Below are 19056 nucleotides of genomic sequence, written 5' to 3'. Positions count from 1 at the left end.
AAATATCTTCCTTGGATTCAAAAGTAACTTAAATTTTTTACTTTGAAGTTAATAATAAATGGTACTGAAGTTAATAGACGTCGAATAATTTTTGAAATCTTTTTCAAAACAATAAATTATAAAAAAAAGAATATTTGAAAAAATTGCACATACAGATTTTTGAATTTTCTACATGTGCATATTTTCAGTTTTTTTTTTTTTTATGTAATTTAGTTGTTGAAAAAAAAATTCGAAAATTGTCGATTGTCCGTCAACTTCAAAATCATAATAAACAATGATTAGCAAATAAAAAATTAACAATTTAAAGTCGGTGGTTAAACTTTTAAAAAAATCTAAAGTGATCTACAAGAAAATTTAATTTAATCAAATTTATTTAATATCCAAAAATTATTTTTTTTCACCTTTTCTAGTATGAGTATGAAGTTAGCAGACAACTAGTAATTTTCGGATTTTTTTTTTCAGAAATTCAATTACGAAAAACGAAAAACTAAAAAAATGCACATATAGAAAATTTTAAAAACTACAGGTGCAATTTTTTCAAATATTTTTTTTTTTATAATTTATTGTTTAAAAAAAAGTCCAAAAACTATTAGACGTCGGCTAACTTCAGTATCATTTTTCTAGGGGGTACCAAATTTTGCCCGGAAAAAATGAAAATTTTGTTCTTTGCAGCTTAAATTTTTTCTATTTACTTTGAATATCATTAAAAAAAATTTCAACGTATTTGAATTCCCAAAACTTAACATTTCTTCAAATACTCCGTTTTGCCCCCTTTATAAAAGGAATATGATGAGTTAAAATAGAAGGCGCTTGGAACACACGTATAGTTAGTAGAGAATTGACCAAACTTGTTGGCCTAAAATAATAAAGGAATGCATTGGATCTCCTGCTGCTACTCTTAAATGCCGAGTAAAAAAAGAAAGCATGGGAAGGAAAGAGAGAGAGGGAACAAGAGATGAAGAAGGAGAAACTAAAAGCTATAAAAATTAATTAGACGCGGGTCGGGCCTTCCAATTTTTATTTATTTTTTTTCATATCTACGTTTATAATCAACTGCTCTGTCATCATCAATGTCCCAAGTGCGGTTGATATCTTCTTTTTTATTTTATTTCATTTTAAATGAAACCATCGTGTTATTATTTTTTAAGAAAACGCGTAGCAGTGAGGAAGAAAATTTTCTTATAAAACTCAAAACATTTGAGGTAGAATAGTGCCAGGTAATTTTTTTTTTAACACTTGGCCCATGTCGAGAGATCAAAAGATATATTTTTCAATGATATTCTACGACAAATATCTTGTCTATTGATATTTAATACCGGGATACTTGACTGTCGGCTTTTACACAGTGTCCGGTCCGACAAATTTAAGCATTACAATGGAATTGGAATTGAGTAGAATATTGAGAAGAAGTAAACAATTCAATAGAATTTTTCTTCTTTATGAAACGCATTTTATTATTTTTTTTTCATCTTGAAAAGTGTAAGAGGCTCGCGTTCTATTCGTACATGTATACATATATATATAAGAATGAAGAAGCACAGGTTTTTTAAGAGGGTGTCGTAGTAACTTAGTATCATGCAGCGAGAGAAGAGTCTTGTATTGAGGGTTGAACAATTGAGTATACGAAGAAGGACTTGAGTTTCATTTCTTCTCACTCTCACTTCTTACAGAAGACTGTTATGTTTTTTCTATCCTTATAAAAAATAATGTTCTCGCTCTTACGATGTAACCCTGGAGTCATAACCAGAGTGAATACAATAGACCGCACGCCATTTTCACCACATCTATTCTTCCTTCCTGCTATTAATTCCTACCACTCATGGATTTGGTAGAGAAAAAATAAAACGAAGGGGTGAAAGGAATAACGGTAGCAAAACTGCCTGCCCGCAAAAGTTTACTTCTGCTCTTACTCTCTTTCGTAAAACTTTTTTTTCCCCTTCCTCTTTTTCTTTCATTTACTTTTTATCATAATTTTATTTTTATTCTTTTAGTTTTACGTCTTTGGTGTCTTTCTTCTGGTTTAAATCTCTTATATATATCTTTCATTGAAGCTTTGACTATTAACGAATAAAGTAAAGAGAACTAAACCGTGAAAAGAGGAAAAATTTTTTAGCCAACTTGGCCCCATGGGAAGTAATCAATTACTCTCAGGCAATGAGAATAAGCCAAAGAAGACTAATATGTAAGTATATAGTTTAAATATATAGGTATATATGTGTGTATATATGTGGGTGTATAGAGAATGAGGTTTTGCTTTTTACACTACATAGCTCAGAAAAGGTATAGGCACTTTATATAGATATATAAAAGTTTATCTCTAGTTTTAGAGAGATTCTAGCGCGAATAAAACCGCGAGCTTTTGGATCTTTGCCAATCGGCTCGCGATTTTTCTAGTGCGTTAAATTCAGTCCAAGTTAGGAGAATAGGGACGACAACTTTAACCAAAACTTTTTCATAATTTTTCCACCACAATCATATACATGACTACTATTCTTTATAATAATAATATTTATATTACCCATTATCTTCGACCGCAGTGACCCATACTGTAAGTTATTAATGTATGAATATTATATTATACCAATAATTTTTCACGTGTATTTTAGTTACGAGATATCGGCATCAGGCGAATAGAAACCACCCAAGGAGAGTAAAAAAATTCCGATAAATATTTTATCACCGTAGTATAAATTCACAATAAACAACGAATACTTGTATATTTTATCTTATGACGTGATTTTGTGAAAAATGATAAAATCGACTGATTTGTATTCATTAGATTAGGATTTTATTATTACTGATGATAACTTCACTTTTTTTTTTGATAAATTATTCATACACTACAAAAAAATCGGAGTAAGTCGGGGCGGTGTTAAAATTTTCGGTGTTAAATTTTAACACCGCCGAAGGTGTAAATTATTCTTTACCGTTGTAAAAATGTATGTAAAAATATTCTTTACCGGTATTAAAAAAATTTCCCGGTGTTAAAGTATTTTTCGATGTTGAAAAAATATTTAACTTTGTGAATATTTTTACTTACTCGATCACGAAAGTTAGACAGTATTTTTATTAATTAATTAAATTATCGGTGATTAAAATAGTGGGCGTAAAATTGTGTAATTTTTAAATAAATTACGTATAACAGAAATAATTATTTAAATACTGTAAAAAGAGCGGTGTTAAAAATGGACTCGTTTTAACTCCGCCCGGTGTAAAAATGAAATTACACCGGTGTAGGAGGAGTAATACACCGGTGTTAAAAACACCGTTGTAAAAGCGGGGAACCGGTGTAAAAGCGGAGTGATACCGGTGTAAAAGCGGGGTAAACTGCGTCCGCTTGGAATATTAACTTTAAAGTTTATAAAACACAAAAAATGTCAGTTCTTTATGAAAATTAATAAAGAATATTATTTTTTAACAAGTATAGTGATCGAGTAAGTAAAAATATTCACAAAGTAAAATATTTTAACACCGGTTTAGAATATTTACACCGGTGGCGGCGTTATTTTCACACCGCTTTCGGGGGTAAATTTAACACCGATAATTTTAACACCTACACCGCTTGGACTTACCCCGGTGATTTTTTACAGTATATAAGTACATAGCAAAATTTAAATTTCCTCCAGATAGTATTCATTAAATTTTTATATTTTTTTATCACTTTAAAAAATCACCGGGGTAAGTCCAAGCGGTGTAGGTGTTAAAATCGGCGGTGTTAAATTTCAACGCCCAAAGCGGTGTGAAAATAACGTCGCCGCCGGTGTAAATATTCTGTACCGGTGTTAAAAAAAATTCCCCGGTGTTAAAATAACGGCGCCACCGGTGTAATTTCATTTTAACATCGGGTGGAATTAAAATGAGTCCATTTTTAACACCGTTCTTTTTACCGTGTATGTAATACATTCTTTTTTCTAATTTCTATACGTGGAATTTTTCTTTACACCGATTCAACACCGGTATTTTAACACCGCTCTTTTTACAGTGTATTCATATCCATGCATTGTAAAATTTTTTTGGACCCGGTGTAGTGTAAATGACTCAGTGTAAAAATTAATGATACTGAAGTTAGCCGACGTCTAATAATTTTTTGATTTTATTTTAGACAGTAAATTATTAAAAAAAAAAAATTTGAAAAAATTGCACCTGTAGTTTTTTAAATTTTCTACATGTGCATATTTTTAGTTTTTTTTTTTCTTCAAATTTAATTGTTCAAAAAATCCAAAAATTTTTAATTGTCTGCTAACTTCAGGATCGTAAAAATTACACTAACTATCGTGTTAAATTTAGGCGGTGTGAATTTAAAATTTTTACACCGTCAAGCGTGTAAGTGTGTAATTTATGATAATTTTGCATTAAGGAAAAATAATCATAAAAATATTTAAATTTTCAAAATACTATTTAATATCTAAATTATTTTAATGAACTCAATGATTAATTAGTTAAAGATGACCAATGATCATTTGTTGCTCATTAATTAAAATCATAACGAGTAATACGGAATGGTGTAAAAAAAGTAAATTACACTGTTAAAATTACACGGCCGTGTAAAGTTCTCCGGGTCCATTTTTACACCGAAATTTTTTACAGTTTTTTTTTTGGTATCACATTATTATAAATTACATAAGGATACTAACAAACTACAATGATGTCGAACAAACCACGTGGAGGGGAATGACTTTAGTATGAATGCCAAATGTAATGTTTTACGTTATCTGATTGTGTATACATCACATATGATATTTCAGCTCATCAAAAGCAGATATGTTAGGGTGAATAAGAGTAAGAGAGCCAGAGAATAAAAGCCATAGAGCAAGAGAACCCATCGTTGAATCCTGTGTATCCATACATATATATGTCGAGCGATTCATCCTTTCTGGTAATAAATCTCAACGTATTCTCGAGAGACTCGGTGACAGATCATAGACTGATGTATGATCTACAAAGCAAGGGCGAGTAATTAATGAAGCTATTTATCAAAAAAATTTCATACTATTTTTATTTATTTCGTTTAAATTTTTTTCAGACTTTTAAATCACACATGTCAAAGTGCGATGATGCATCCGTATAGTATATTAATAAATATAAATATTATATATATTTGTATAAAAGAGTCATATTACATAGATATGTGTCGCTTGTAGAAATGTAACGCAATGAATGAACGGAAGAGAAATGATGAGAGAAAAAGTAAAAGAGGGGAATTAGATCCGGGGTGAGAATATGGAGAATTGGATTTGGCAGACGTGGCTCATGAGAGATACATTGATGACAAAGGTGGGGGAGAAGAAAGCGGAGCCGTCGAATGTTCCTCGAGGTCCAGGAGAGGGTGGTGGTATAGTAGGTGAACTGGACAGCTACCAGGACGACGAGTATTTAAGGGAGGCTCAACGCCGACGCGCGCCAGTTATACTAGTTTTTGTCAAGCCGCGAGTTATTCCTTGGGATTTAAAACATATCGCGTCTGCCACGTGCCGCTACCGCCGATTTGAATGAGTAAAATTTTTTTAAACATGAAAAGTTAAATTTGAATGACGTGAATAAGAAAGCGGCTTTTAAAATGCTCATGATATTTTCATTGAGTTTTCAGTCAAACTGACAGTTCAGTACAATAAAGTCATGGGTGTATTGAAAGATTAATGACATTGGGTTTTAAAATGATTTTTCTTCACCATCAGTGATCAATCTACTCTGACGTGTTTACTCATAATATTGTTATTTATAGTACTATAAATTTATTTCATGTTTACATACATCATCATAAATTTTATAAAGATTGTACGATGTGCTGGAGGATCTTGATACTGTTTCTATTCAAACCAATAGTGCGTGATGAAAAAAAATTAATAAAACTTATGGTTTTTTCATTATATCTCCTGTTGCTGCAGTTAGTCAGTGCGTTTGATCATCAAGGATCCATTAATTCGATAATAAATTCAACGGACTCCCAGGGTAATTTTGTAATAACACGGATTTTAACAGACGGTCAAATACAAAGAACTGTGAGGTGGAATGGAATTTGCGCGAAGGAGACAATAGTTGATTGGGGGTATGCTAATTAACACAATGTTTCTTTTATAAACTTTTATTTTAGCCTTAAGAGACGTAACAATGACGTCTTTATGAAGCCTTTTAAGTACATCCATTTAGTGATTGTCAAGTCTGTTTAACATTTACCGTAGCCTATTTTTATTTAAATTTATTCAGAATCAGAATTGAAATGAAAATAAAAAAATTATTTTGGTTTTTTTTTGTTTTCAATAGAAGATTTGACCGCAAATCTGCTTTTGCTGTTTAAATCCTTAAAGTGGCGAGTTAAGTGCAAGGATTTGAATATCCGTTAATGTTTTTACACTTGCTCTTTTTCATCTGTTTATATTCTCACGGGGCTGACTAAGCAATCCTATATATATAGATATATGTATATGTATGGAGCGTTCCACGTTAAATCAAATGATCCTGAAGTTAGCAGACAATTAGTAATTTTCGGATTTTTTTTTCACCAAATCAATTACAAAAGAACAAAAACTAAAAATTTGCACATATAGAGAATTTTAAAAACTACAGCTGCAATTTTTTCAAATATTTTTTCTTTATGGTTTGTCGTCTAAAAAAAAAATCCAAAAATTATTAGACGTCTGCTAACTTCAGCATTAAATCGAACGGTTTGAAAAATTTTGATTTTTGATTTCCTTAATTTTTTACTACCCGTCAAAAAAGGCTTTCTGGTAAATTTTGAAATTTTTTTTTTACTTGTTAAAAAAATATCAAATTTTCAAAAAATCGCTCTTGGTTTATGTTCATAAATTTCTTAATAATGGTTCAAATTAAAGCTTTTTTTGATGGTCTTTGCAAAAAAAATATTCAAAGTGTTTTTGATTAATTTTGGAGTTTGAATTTGAAATCGTGTTTTTCAAATTGATCTTTCGATTTTTTGAAAATTTTGTATTTTTTTTAACAAGTAATCAAAGAAATGTCAAAATTTACCAGAAAGGCTTCTTGGAGGGGTAGAAAAAAACATCAAAAAATTGAAATTTTTCAAACCATCCGATTTGACGTGAACACGTGATATATTTGCAAGTAAAATTTATATTGACATCAATGATTTTTAAATTATTATTTTTTTTTAACTTAAAAAATCGCGACAGGTGTTTTTATACTTATGTATATATGTTAAAATATATGACTATATATATGTAAAGGCTTGTGTCACGACAAACTTGGACATCATCAATCAAATTAGCCAAGTCACATTAAATCTAGTGTAAATTATTATCTCGTAACTTTGACCCTCCGTCAGAGAATCCGCGTGGGGATTAAAGCAAAGAGTACAAGGAAAGAGAATATAAGTTACGCTGTAGTAAGTTAAAAAAAAAACTACCAATAAAAGAAAAAGATAGGATAGGGGTAAAAGAAAGGGAAAGTTGGGTAGAAAGTCCTGCTGATAATGTCTTTGCTGCAAGTGACAATATAAAAAAAGAGAGAAGTCAATGATAATATCCTATTTAAGTTTATTATTTTCTGGTGATTATTTTCAGAGATATAAATGTTGCGTTGAGAGAGATTGAGGTAAACGGGAAGAAGCTACAGTTGATTTACGAGGGAGATAGTTTAACTGACTGCGTAGACGAGAGATCGATTGACAAGGATATTTGTTATGATGATGATAATATCAGGACGGATGACATTGAAGAGAAATTTAAAGTTATCGAGGAAACTGTACCGCCACGTGAAATCGAGTGGATCAAATCATACGATGATCTTCATCGTCGTTGTCATCTCGTCAAATCTCAAGCAAGAAGTCAAGTTCTACGACAGCATATTAAACACAGGTACAAATCTATCATCATCATGGTTTTCATTAATTAATAAACCGGAAATTTTTTTATGTAACTCATGCCGAAGAACAAGCCGCTAATTGGCTAAAGTCAGACTCATAAAATTTTATATTAAAATACAATCCTTTCTGATTGGTCAAAAGAGTGGTATAATATATATTAAAACACTCATATTTATATTAAACCACTGACTTTTAGTGAAATTGGCGGAGTATATCCCCACTCAATAATTCAAGCCAATTATCTATCACTTTTGTCTCTTATGACTTCACTTTGAATTTAGCTGCCTTATTAACATGACCAAAATCTCTAGACTGCACATGCGCATTTAATTAATCAGCACACGCATGTGAAGATCACGGCAACGTCAGCTGAATTTTACAAACTTTTAAATCTTAACAACGATCATATTCCGGAATTTTTACTACGTTCGTAGTAATTTCTGCATGGGTTTATCTCAACTTCCGACAGGTGGTCAACGTGGTCTGGCATTACTATGACACCATAGTATTTCAAACGACAATGATTTCTCCATGTATGAAATTAATGCACGAAGAAAAACGCAGGTAAACGTCTGAAGTCCGCGTTATGCAGTCAGAGTTATGAAAATAATTTACTTCATCTTTATTAAAAAAGATTTATACTTCCAGAAATTGAATACTTTGTTTAGTAGTATTCACTCAAAAATCTTAACTCAATAAAAAAAAGTCATGTCAATTCAATTAATAGAGATATGTAAGGTTATAAAATTCAGCTGACGTTGCCGTGATCTTCGCATGCGTGTGCTGATTAATGAGATGCGCATGTGCAGTCTAGAAATTTTGGTCATGTTAATAAGGCAGCTAAATTAAAAGTGACATCATAAGAGAGAAAAGTGATAGATGTAATTGGCTTGAATTATTGGGTAGAGATATACTCCGCCCATTTCACTAAAATTCAGTGGTTTAATATAAAAATGAGTGTTTTAATATATATTAAACCACTTTTTCGACCAATCAGAAAGGACTGTATTTTGATATAAAATTTTATGAGGCTAACTTTAGCTAATTAGCGGCGTATTCTTCGGCATGAGTTACACCAAATATTGTTTACATCTGTGACATCGAGTATAATACCGATTTCACGATGTATAAGATACCATTAACTAACAGCTTAATTATTGATAAAAAAAAAAATGTATTTTTTTAAACTGTTAGGATAGTAGAGAGAAGTCTTCAACAAATGGTAATAGCACCAGGAACAAAATGGTGTGGCCCACATCGAACAGCTTCTTCTTACAAAGATCTTGGCGGCTTGGACAGTGTCGACAGATGCTGCAGACGTCATGATCACTGTTACCGAGCTATTCCACCTTTTTCTGAACGTTATAATTTCTGGAACTACATGCCGTTTACACTGAGTCACTGCGGATGTGATCAGAGGTAAAATTATTATTATTAAAAAATTTATTTAATTTTGTCGATTGATGAAAGAAAAAGGTTGTGGTTTTTTTATGGTAAATCTGGGATTTAAAGAAATAATGTAAAACAGGCACGGTGGGAATTTTACCAAGACACTAAGATTAAGACGACATGGACGTCAAAGACGTAGAAATAGACGTGAACTTTTTCTGATGCCCGGTACTCAATGGTGTGGACGAGGAAATCGTGCCACTAAATATACAAATCTTGGTGGTTTTGGTAAAGCTGATTCTTGTTGCCGAAGACACGATACTGCTTGTCCGTTTTATATTCCTGCTTTTGAAACACGCTATGGCCTCTTCAATTGGGGCATTTCTACGCTCATGCATTGCACTTGCGACGAGCGGTAAGCTGGATCTGTACGATGCAGCATGATTATATAATTCAATAATATTTTTATATTCATCATAATCGATTATTGTCCGTAGGACAATGTCACACTCTGTTACCTCGAGCAAACAAACGTGGTCTGGACTTTGTAGAATTGTAAATAGAAATTGTTTTAGGTGTTTGACTATAATTATTTTACTGTATGCATGATTTGGATGATATTTTATTCTATCATGTGGTATATTTCTTACTGTATTCATTTATTTTACTGTATTATATTTTATTTTTCTGAGAAATGCCGAAAAATTTAATCAGTTCAAAAGTTTTTTGAGCTTGAAGTCAAATTTGCAGTAAATTTCGAGATCTTTTTACTTTTCCAGTGAAACTATCAGACTTATCACAAAATGTCATGGGACATTTTTTGTAGACAATTTTATTCCCTACAAATTATGTCTGATAAAGTTTTTTAAAATTCCGCATTGTTTTCTAGTTATTTTTATTTTAATGTCGAGGTCTTGAAATCGATCAGAACACTATTTTTTTCAGAGCTTGACATTAAAATGGAAATAATTTTGAAATGCATGTTGTCGTTTATTTTATATTTATTTAGAAAAGAAATATACCTTCCATTCCGGGTACGATCGGATGGCATTTTTCAAAATTGTATTTAGAATTTTTTTTGAATTATTAATTGTCAGAATTGCGTAGCAAAATAAAAAATATAAATATAGATAATTATTCTAATTTATTTTTACTTTTTACTTACAGCTTTCGAACGTGTTTGAAAATGGCGCGAACATCATCTGCGAATTTTATTGGAAGAATATTTTTTAATGTCGTGCAAACAAAATGTTTTGTTTTAAAACCTCAGAAAGTTTGTAAAAAATCATCATGGTGGGGAAAATGTGAAAAATATGAGTACCGAAAGCAAGCACATTTACGTAATAATATATCGTATTAATAATTTTTTTTTATTTTATATATAAAATAAAAAAAATAATTAATTTTAAAATTATTCGAAAATTGTAAAAATTGAGAATTTCTTTATTTAAATTTTTTTAATAGTAAGTAAGATCTCAGGGATGTTGTACATCTTTGCACGCACAATTAAGGAGGCTGATTATCCGGTTCCATATATATGACAATACGTATTGATTTCATTATTTATACTAGTGTAATAACTATGAAATATGAATAATTATATTGTTCATCAATAGAGACATATCGTCTTCTTTAGGAGACTCAGTAGTTTATATATAAATGTTTTAAATTTTTAAAATCAGATAAAAGAATTATTAGCGTACAAAAAATGAAATATTTTGTAGTGTATTTATCATGATAAATATTTTATAGATGTGTATATAAATACTAACAAAAACTTTAGTCTTTTCAATTATTTATTTTTTTTTTTTTTAACTAAAATAAATGGGAAGGCATCAGTTGCCTACAATTTTTTTGCCAATTGTATCAAATGCCTACAATATTTTTTCGTACATAATAAATACATACTGCTCAGTTGCCTACCAAACTTTATAGTGCATTATTATCTGATAGAAAACTTACTGAAGTTTCCAGTTGCTATTGTGAAAACTACCGTGGTTCTGATATTTTTCAGATCATCTGAGTTTTTTTTTTTTTTTTTTTTTTTTAAATGATCGGTCCTGAACATTCATCATTTCTCATCAATAAGTACTTGATTTAAATCAGAAGCTTATCTACATTGATCAGGTATTTCTCTGATGGGTACACAGTTGAATAGTAATCAATTGGACATCATAAAATATTTTTTTAGTAGGCAATAGAACACTCTGCAATAACTTTTGTATGCAATTAGAATATATATTTTTTATTTTTGTAGGCAATAAAGTTTGGTAGGCAACTGAGCAGTAAGAAACTGAGCAGTATGTATTTATTATGTACGAAAAAATATTGTAGACATTTGATACAGTCGGCAAAAAAATTGTAGGCAACTGATGTCTTCCCAAATAAATAATAATGAAGCAATCGTCATATATTGTTTGATAATATGTAAAATATTTTTTCCATTTAAATTATAAAAGATAGTTAATAAAAATTTTAAATAATGGTTTTCTTTTTGAGATAAATATAAAAATTACAAAGCAAAAATATCATGGGAAACTATCATTAGATATATTAATGACAGTATTTGTATGATTAAATTGAATTATTTGTAGTCTATAATTATATTAACAAGTTAAAGATATTTTTAAGATTTCGCGCCTTTTGATCTCCGAACCAAATATCTCCGATCAATTCTCTGAACACTATAACTTTTTATTATTTTTATAACTTTTTATGAAAATGTTATAAAATCTTTTTTACAAGAATAATTTAAAACAAGTCAACACATGCACATGGTTGAAATTCGAATATGCCCTTTTTTACACATTTATGTATGAGGCAGTAAATAATGTGATTGATTCTCTAGAAATTTTGTCAGATATCAAGTTCAATATCCTGAAGAAGAGTCTAAGGGACAGTAGACTTTTAGAATAGAATTTCCAAACTCCAATAAGTCATTTATACAAAATGACCCCAAAAATATAATTTTTTAATTAGTTAATGACTACTCAAAATTGGTTATTTTTTTTGGTGGGTCTCTAAAAGCATTCAAGAAGTCAATTTGAGTGGAAATGGAAAATAGAGTGAAGGGAAAGTGTTAAATAAAAAAATTAAAAAAATTTCCACCAAGGAACATTACGCTTGCAATCGTTATGTGCCTTTTTTTCACAAATTTTATGTGTATGTTATCACAAAAATATATCAATGTATTTGCTTGTTATCAGATGCACGATAAAATATATTAATAATTTAACAGAAACAGCCGAAGTATCTAAAGGACGTTGGCAACCACAAAATTAAACGTTTTAATTGTCAGAATATTTTGTTCGGGGATCAAAACGCGCGTTACCGTTTTTAGAAAATGGCCTCCACTTTTTAAAAATATTCAATGGCTTTAATATTGAAAAAATTAAAGCATTAATTGAAAAAAGGATAACGTAATTATAATTTCGTCGATATATAAATTTAAACAAAATTAGTTACAGTTGTTATCAATTGGGAGTCAAACGAAATTTGAAAATTGGAATTACAGAGGACATGAAGATTTTACTGGAATTTATTTTCTAAATTTCCTAATTGATATCAACTGGACGTAATTTTTTTTAAAATCTACCTTTCGGCGAAACTGCAACTTCGTTATTCTTTTTTCAATTAATGAATAACTTTTTTTTCAATTAATTAGTAAAATTTTAATACTGACAGTTGTCATTGAATCTTTTTAAATAGTGTGAGCTATTGTCTAAATACCTTTAATGATCATAACAATAATTAGTAATTAATATTACATATCATAAATTATCATGGGGTAAAAGCAGGCGTCCATAAAGTCAAGCAATAAATTATTAATTCAAGTACTTTTTACATTATCATTATTATTAAATATAAAATTAATTAATATATGATTTGTCTATAAATGAATTTAAGATTCTTGTATTTTCTTTTCTTTAATAAATAATGATTTTTTATTTTAAAAAATTCTAATTTTTAAAGCTTAAAAATTTTCCGCCTCAACGAAACTCGCGCCGTTATTGGCAGTGGCCGCTTTTATCAGTTTTATTTTATTATTGTAAGAAATATAATATTTGTAAAGAGATTAATAATTGTAATGATTCTAAATAAATAAATAGAATTTTATTGAATTATTTTATGCATAAATGTCACAAAGTTTGTTGTAATTTATTCAAAAAAACAGTTTTATATGATTATAACCTCAATAAATATTTTTCAATGGCTAAAATTATCAACAAAACAAAAATAACTGGAAAAATAGTTTGTGATAAACGTGAACTAGATCTTGGAATAACTTTGAAAGGTGGTCAGAGTTTCAGGTAAATTAAATGCATTTATTAATTTTTTAATTTTTTAAATGCGCATTTTAAAAAAATTTTATTTTATTAATTATTTACTCTATTTATAAATTATTTTAAATTTGTCTGATGTCTGCTACATTCACACTCATGACTAATTTCACTATGATTGTAAATGTAGCAGATATTTAATTATTATAATTTTGAAATAATGAAAGAATAAATCGAATAAAACTAATAAAACACGAATTCATAAAATTTTAAAGTCCGTATCTACATTTTTTCATTTTCATCTTTTAAATTGAATTCTTATTCATAATTTAAAATCCATCTCATGTTTGTTATATTCCCGCTCATAATTTCAGTATCATTAAATTTCTCTTAATATTTAAATTTCATAGACGAGATAAAAAAATTCCTTGTAGCAAATGTTAATAATAATAAATATAGGTCATTTACAAACATCATTTATTTTAACAGATGGACAGCAATAGAAAATGGAAAAAAATACCGAGGAGTTTTCGCCGGAGAAGTTTGGACACTTCATCAAGATGACCATCAAATTTATTATAAAACCCACGGATCAAAGCTAAAAAATTCACTAGATTGTGAAAACGAATTAACAAAATATTTTAATCTTCACGTATCCTTGAAAGAAAATTTAGAAAATTGGTCGTCTAACGACAAAAACTTTGAAAAATTTTCAAATATCGTCGATGGTGTCCGGATATTAAACCAAGATGTAGTAGAAAATACTTTCTCATTTATTTGTAGCGCGAATAATAATATTGTCCGTATAACTGGAATGGTAGAAAAAATGTGTCGGCATTTCGGCAAGAAAATTTGTCAATTAAACAAAGAATGGTACCACGATTTCCCAACAATCGAATCTCTTGCACAGGACAATGTTCAGTCATTATTATCAACTGAAGGATTTGGCTACCGCGCTCCATATATTCATAATACAGCTAAGAAATTAGTCGAGCTCGGAGGCCGGAAGTGGCTGGAGAGTCTCCACAAGCAGCATGGAGCCGAGTATGAAACTGCAAGACAAGCGATTCAAGTTTTACCGGGAGTGGGACCTAAAGTCGCTGACTGCATTTGTCTGATGTCATTAGGGCACTTGGAATCTATTCCAGTTGACACGCATATCTATCAAGTTGCTCGAGAAACTTATTTGCCGAATCTAAAACAAGTTTCGTCAGTAACTCCAGCGATTTATCATGACGTCAGTCGTCACTTACGAACCACGTGGGGCCCATTGGCTGGTTGGGCACAAGCTGTAGTTTTCTGCACGAGAATAAAAGACAACTCGCGTAAAAAAAAGACTGAGAATGACGTCAATGATAACTCTAGTAAAAAATTAAAAAAAAAATAGTAATGGCTTTTTTTTGTCTGTCGCTTTAATTAAAATTAAACTCTTGTAAATAAAAAAAAGTTTTAGTAAATGGATTACATTCAATGACATTTTAATATTTGTAATTAATTTCCTACATATTTTCACTGGATTTAGGAACTGAATGTACAAGAACTCGAGCTTAGAGATTAAAATTTTTTTTGCTTAGTAATTTTTCCAAGAATTTGAATGTAAATAAAATTACTCGTACAATAGAAAATACTAGAATTCATTCAGTTTTGATTTAATCGCCGACGTGCAAAGAACGTGAATGTATTCAATCATTTTTTGTTATAAAATAAGTATTGGTTATTTGATATATTTATATATATTAATAGTGAACAATAAATTATAATTATGAGTGAAAAAGAGTCTCAACCGGGTCAGAAAAAAACCGGCAAAAAAACCCTTCCACCTTACAGTACACCTGAAAAGTTAAAGCACGAGATCCCAGAATTATCGATATCTACTATTTCTCACCCCTCTTCAGAAGAACGAATCAAAAGTTTATTAAAAAGCAGAAGTAACTCCCGGTTCCAAGTCTTTGGAAACTATGATGACGGTTGGACAACGGATTATGGATCGCGGTCATCAAGTGATGACTCTGACAAACCTCGAAAAGTTAAATTCAGCGATGAAATAGGAAGATCTTTAACTTACATCTATCGACAAACACCGAGCAGCAAACGTGAGTGTCGAGATGATCATCATATTGATGCTGAGATACAAAACGAAGAATCTTCGTCTACTGGACCTACTGTTCGATACGATCAACATCATCCAGAACTTAATTCATGTAATAATTATTTACTTTAACATGTTTTTAAGTTTTTTTTTTCTTGAACAGAGAAATTATGTTTGTTATATTTATTATTGTGCAGCCGGAACACCCGTTAGTGAAAAAAATACTCCGTGTGATGACCATACAAATAGTGAATCAACTGCAACTACAAGTATTCTTTCACAAGCTACGTCGTCATCAAAACAATCTTCTGAATTGACGGTTTTAAGTACGTAAAATATTTTTTTTATCTATATTTTGGAAGTTCTTTACTCTAAAAAATTTTGAGTCGGTGTAATGTGATGTCAACAAAAAACAATGTGATAGCCACTAACCGTAAATTAACTACAAGCTACTGCCGTATTCTGAAGTCAACTTAAGGGCATTCTCAGACAGTGCAGCCCACTTTTTAAAAATATGCAATGACTTTCAACTGTCGTAACCGTATTAGAATTTTATTAATTAATTAAAAAAAATTAAAATCTTAATTGAAAACAGGACAACGTAGTCGTAATTTCGTTGAGATACAGAATTTAAAAAAAATTACTTACAATTGATAACAATTGGGAGTTGAACGAAATTTGTTGAATAAATTTTAGCCAACAACATTTAAAAATTCTAATTATAAAATTGACAGGACGATTTTACTGAAATTTATTTAACGAATTTTGTTTAACTCTTAATTGATATCGAATGTAAATAATTTTTTTTTTTAATCTGTATATCGGCGAAATTACGACTACGTTGTCCTTTTTTCAATTAATGCTTTAATTTTTTTTTAATTAATTGATAAAAATTTGATACGCTTATGATAATTGAAAATCATTGAAAATTTTTAAAAAGTGGGAGACACTGTCTGAGAATGGCCTTAAAGGAAAGTATTATCCAGCCAGAACTTTCTGAGCAAGGTGTGAATATCAGGGTACATAGAAGCGAATGAAGAAAAAAATTCTTCTCTTCGAGCTCAACTGTTAGACACGACAGAACATTTTACGGAAAAAGTAATTTTTCCCGACGATATCTTTGGAACGAATGAACCGAATTTTTATTTTTTTTATGACTCGTAAACTGCCTGATCGATCAACTTCAAAATCTAATCAGTTATAAGTCTTGGTGAAATTTTCCAATTGCCGCCAATCGATTGATTCGTTCCAAAGATATCGTCGGACAAAAAAAGTTTACACCCACACCTACACGGTCAGACGTCCACCCGGAAAAGTCGGAATGGCTTCCTAGGATCTCAAAACGAGATCTGATGAAAACTCGAGTTTTGAAAATCGAACCGAAACCAATAACATTCCCCTTTTTCGAAAATTTTTAACTTTCATGGCGGGAAATCAGAAATTGATTTTTAATTCAACTTCATTTGAAAAATTCAAAATAAATAATAAATAATTGGATATCTACGTCCATTTCGGATGCCGAATGTTCATTATTTTTTTAAATCAACGGAGCTCATTTTCAATTTTTATAAATTATATCAAAAAAGAATATAATTGTATTGTATATTTTTTCAGGAATTGATCAGCCTAGAACATACAGTCGCAGTAATAAAACTGAATCAATTCGAAAACAAAAAACCCAATACACCACTAAAAAAGATTACAAATATTTCAAAAGCAAAGGTAACAATTTTTGAATATTAATTTTTTTACAATAATAATATTTTTAATTTTAAAAAAAAATAATAGGACTGCAATCGTCACCTTCAAATATTCCAACCGAAACATCCATAAAAAATCTTAAAAATGCAACGAAGAAGTCAAAAAAAACAAAAATTTATTCAGCATATTATCCATTAGGTTTTATGTCAATTCACGGTAAAATATTTTACTATTTTTAAATAAATGAATAATTATTAATAATAAAAATAAATAATGATATATTTTTTTGTAGGTCTGGGTCAAGAAATTCGTGATAAACTTTATAATTGCAATTTTGATTTGCTCGAAATGTATGAAACCAAAAATGCTGGTGGTCTGAGAGCTAGAAATATTGAAAACAATTCGAATATTTCTAATCAATCACTTATATCAGAAGAAGAAACATTTCCCAATACTACAAGACGTAAACGAAAGATAATTTTGTCATCTACGACTGACAATGAGTCTACGCAAGAAAATGCTGATACGTCATCACGAAATGATTCAAATTCTGATCATGATTCACTAGATGTTCAAAATAAAATAAACTCCAATTCTCAGAGTAATGGCCCAGAGTTAACTTGCAGTCCAAAAAAACGCGCAAGGAAAAAAGTATCAGACCCAACATCTGAACCGGGCGCGAATATTCAAACTCCGTTGAAAATATTAGATGAACGGAATGTTACAATCAGGCGGGGGAGCAGTTATAAAAAATTATATGATTCAAGGAAGAACATAACAAGTGAATCAAACGAAATAAATTCAGCATCAACCTCAAGAAGTGAGAACACGAATTCTGATAATTCTGGAAAAATACTGGGGAAACGTTTGAAAATTATTTCAGATCAGGCGTTAAGTGACAGCGAGAAAATACCTTTGCGTCATTTGCGTAAAAAAAAATGATTCTCTTTTTATACTTTCGTAATTTATGGTGTACAGGGAATTATTTAATTAGTTATTGATTGGGTTCAATTATTAATTGTAAAAAATTAATTAACTTTGTTTATAGTGTACAGTAACAGTTAAATTTAAAGTTAATGTTTTTAATTGTTGAGAATTGATTAAGATGGTAAATTATTTATATTAACAGAAATTATTTAAATTTTCGGGGGCATTTAGGAAATTGAATCGCTTCGATAACTCCGTTAATGTATTTGAATTTTTGTATTGAAGTCTTGCAGGGCGAGCAAAAATTGATTATTTTTCTTTGTAATTGTTATATATATACGTCTAAAATTATTATTTTTCATGATTGTGATTGAGAAATTAAAAAAATTGTTAGAGTTCATGTTATTTAAAAATTGTCGTTTGAAAAGTTATAATTGTAATTTTGATGAGAAATTAAAGTTGATAAAAATATAGGGAGCATTTGGAAATGCACCCAAACTAAAAAATATCGAAGTGTTTTATTTTCATTAATTATTCTCATTACTTGCGCGGCAAATTAAAATATTTGAAGAATGAATTACCCAGGTAGCACACTTGCCTGTGTGACATCTATAAGATCTTAGTTTTTAGGCTACTTTTTGACTTGTCGATAAGGCATCAAAGGCGCTAAGTTGACAAAATGATCAGAAATTTATGTCACCGAAAAAATTTCTACTTAAAAGACTTGACAGAAGTGACGACAAAAAGTAAATTACTAATTCTTTTAAACTCCAAGTGCTAGGTCTATATTTTCTATGGGATTTCTATGGGATTTCTCTGGGATTTCCAGAGAA

The 19056-nt window shown here is 29.9% G+C and overlaps 3 protein-coding genes across 7 annotated transcripts; all 3 read left to right on the top strand.

Annotated features, from left to right (window-relative positions):
* Window positions 1–464: 464 nt before the first annotated feature.
* Window positions 465–11037, top strand: LOC130664384 (uncharacterized). 5 transcript variants are annotated; one of them, XM_057464199.1, is made up of 7 exons: window positions 465–2182; window positions 4746–6046; window positions 7536–7829; window positions 9032–9256; window positions 9366–9641; window positions 9724–9781; window positions 10394–10586. In XM_057464199.1, the coding sequence occupies exons 2-7, from the start codon at window positions 5781–5783 to the stop codon at window positions 10457–10459; spliced, it is 1185 nt and encodes a 394-aa protein (XP_057320182.1). In that variant the 5' UTR covers window positions 465–2182; window positions 4746–5780; the 3' UTR covers window positions 10460–10586. The 5 variants fall into 5 exon arrangements, with proteins under 5 accessions (XP_057320182.1, XP_057320180.1, XP_057320181.1 ...); XM_057464197.1 differs by lacking the exon at window positions 9724–9781 and having other exon boundaries at window positions 466–1918; window positions 1992–2182; window positions 10394–11037; XM_057464198.1 differs by lacking the exon at window positions 9724–9781 and having other exon boundaries at window positions 466–2182; window positions 4746–5062; window positions 5142–6046; window positions 10394–11037.
* A 149-nt stretch (window positions 11038–11186) lies between these two features.
* LOC130664385 (N-glycosylase/DNA lyase) lies at window positions 11187–14898 on the top strand. The gene is made up of 2 exons (XM_057464201.1): window positions 11187–13536; window positions 13996–14898. The coding sequence occupies exons 1-2, from the start codon at window positions 13355–13357 to the stop codon at window positions 14891–14893; spliced, it is 1080 nt and encodes a 359-aa protein (XP_057320184.1). The 5' UTR covers window positions 11187–13354; the 3' UTR covers window positions 14894–14898.
* A 370-nt stretch (window positions 14899–15268) lies between these two features.
* LOC130664383 (uncharacterized) lies at window positions 15269–18718 on the top strand. Its single transcript, XM_057464195.1, has 5 exons — window positions 15269–15707; window positions 15793–15921; window positions 17210–17317; window positions 17384–17512; window positions 17589–18718. The coding sequence occupies exons 1-5, from the start codon at window positions 15269–15271 to the stop codon at window positions 18236–18238; spliced, it is 1455 nt and encodes a 484-aa protein (XP_057320178.1). The 3' UTR covers window positions 18239–18718.
* Window positions 18719–19056: the final 338 nt, after the last annotated feature.

Source organism: Microplitis mediator, chromosome 3 (assembly GCF_029852145.1).
Source record: "Microplitis mediator isolate UGA2020A chromosome 3, iyMicMedi2.1, whole genome shotgun sequence".
Classification (NCBI taxonomy): Eukaryota; Metazoa; Arthropoda; class Insecta; order Hymenoptera; family Braconidae; genus Microplitis; species Microplitis mediator.
This window is presented reverse-complemented; position numbering and strand designations above follow the sequence as displayed.

Bases quoted from the DNA above. Each gene is read 5' to 3' on its own strand.
- LOC130664384 (XM_057464197.1), top strand. From the start codon at position 5,781: ATGTGCTGGAGGATCTTGATACTGTTTCTATTCAAACCAATAGTGCGT. The intron at 6,047-7,535 runs GTATGCTAATTA...GATTATTTTCAG, and splicing joins GAGACAATAGTTGATTGGGG to AGATATAAATGTTGCGTTGA. The intron at 9,642-10,393 runs GTAAGCTGGATC...TTTTACTTACAG, and splicing joins CATTGCACTTGCGACGAGCG to CTTTCGAACGTGTTTGAAAA.
- LOC130664385 (XM_057464201.1), top strand. From the start codon at position 13,355: ATGCATAAATGTCACAAAGTTTGTTGTAATTTATTCAAAAAAACAGTT. The intron at 13,537-13,995 runs GTAAATTAAATG...TTATTTTAACAG, and splicing joins AAAGGTGGTCAGAGTTTCAG to ATGGACAGCAATAGAAAATG.
- LOC130664383 (XM_057464195.1), top strand. From the start codon at position 15,269: ATGAGTGAAAAAGAGTCTCAACCGGGTCAGAAAAAAACCGGCAAAAAA. The intron at 15,708-15,792 runs GTAATAATTATT...ATTATTGTGCAG, and splicing joins TCATCCAGAACTTAATTCAT to CCGGAACACCCGTTAGTGAA. The intron at 15,922-17,209 runs GTACGTAAAATA...ATATTTTTTCAG, and splicing joins TTCTGAATTGACGGTTTTAA to GAATTGATCAGCCTAGAACA.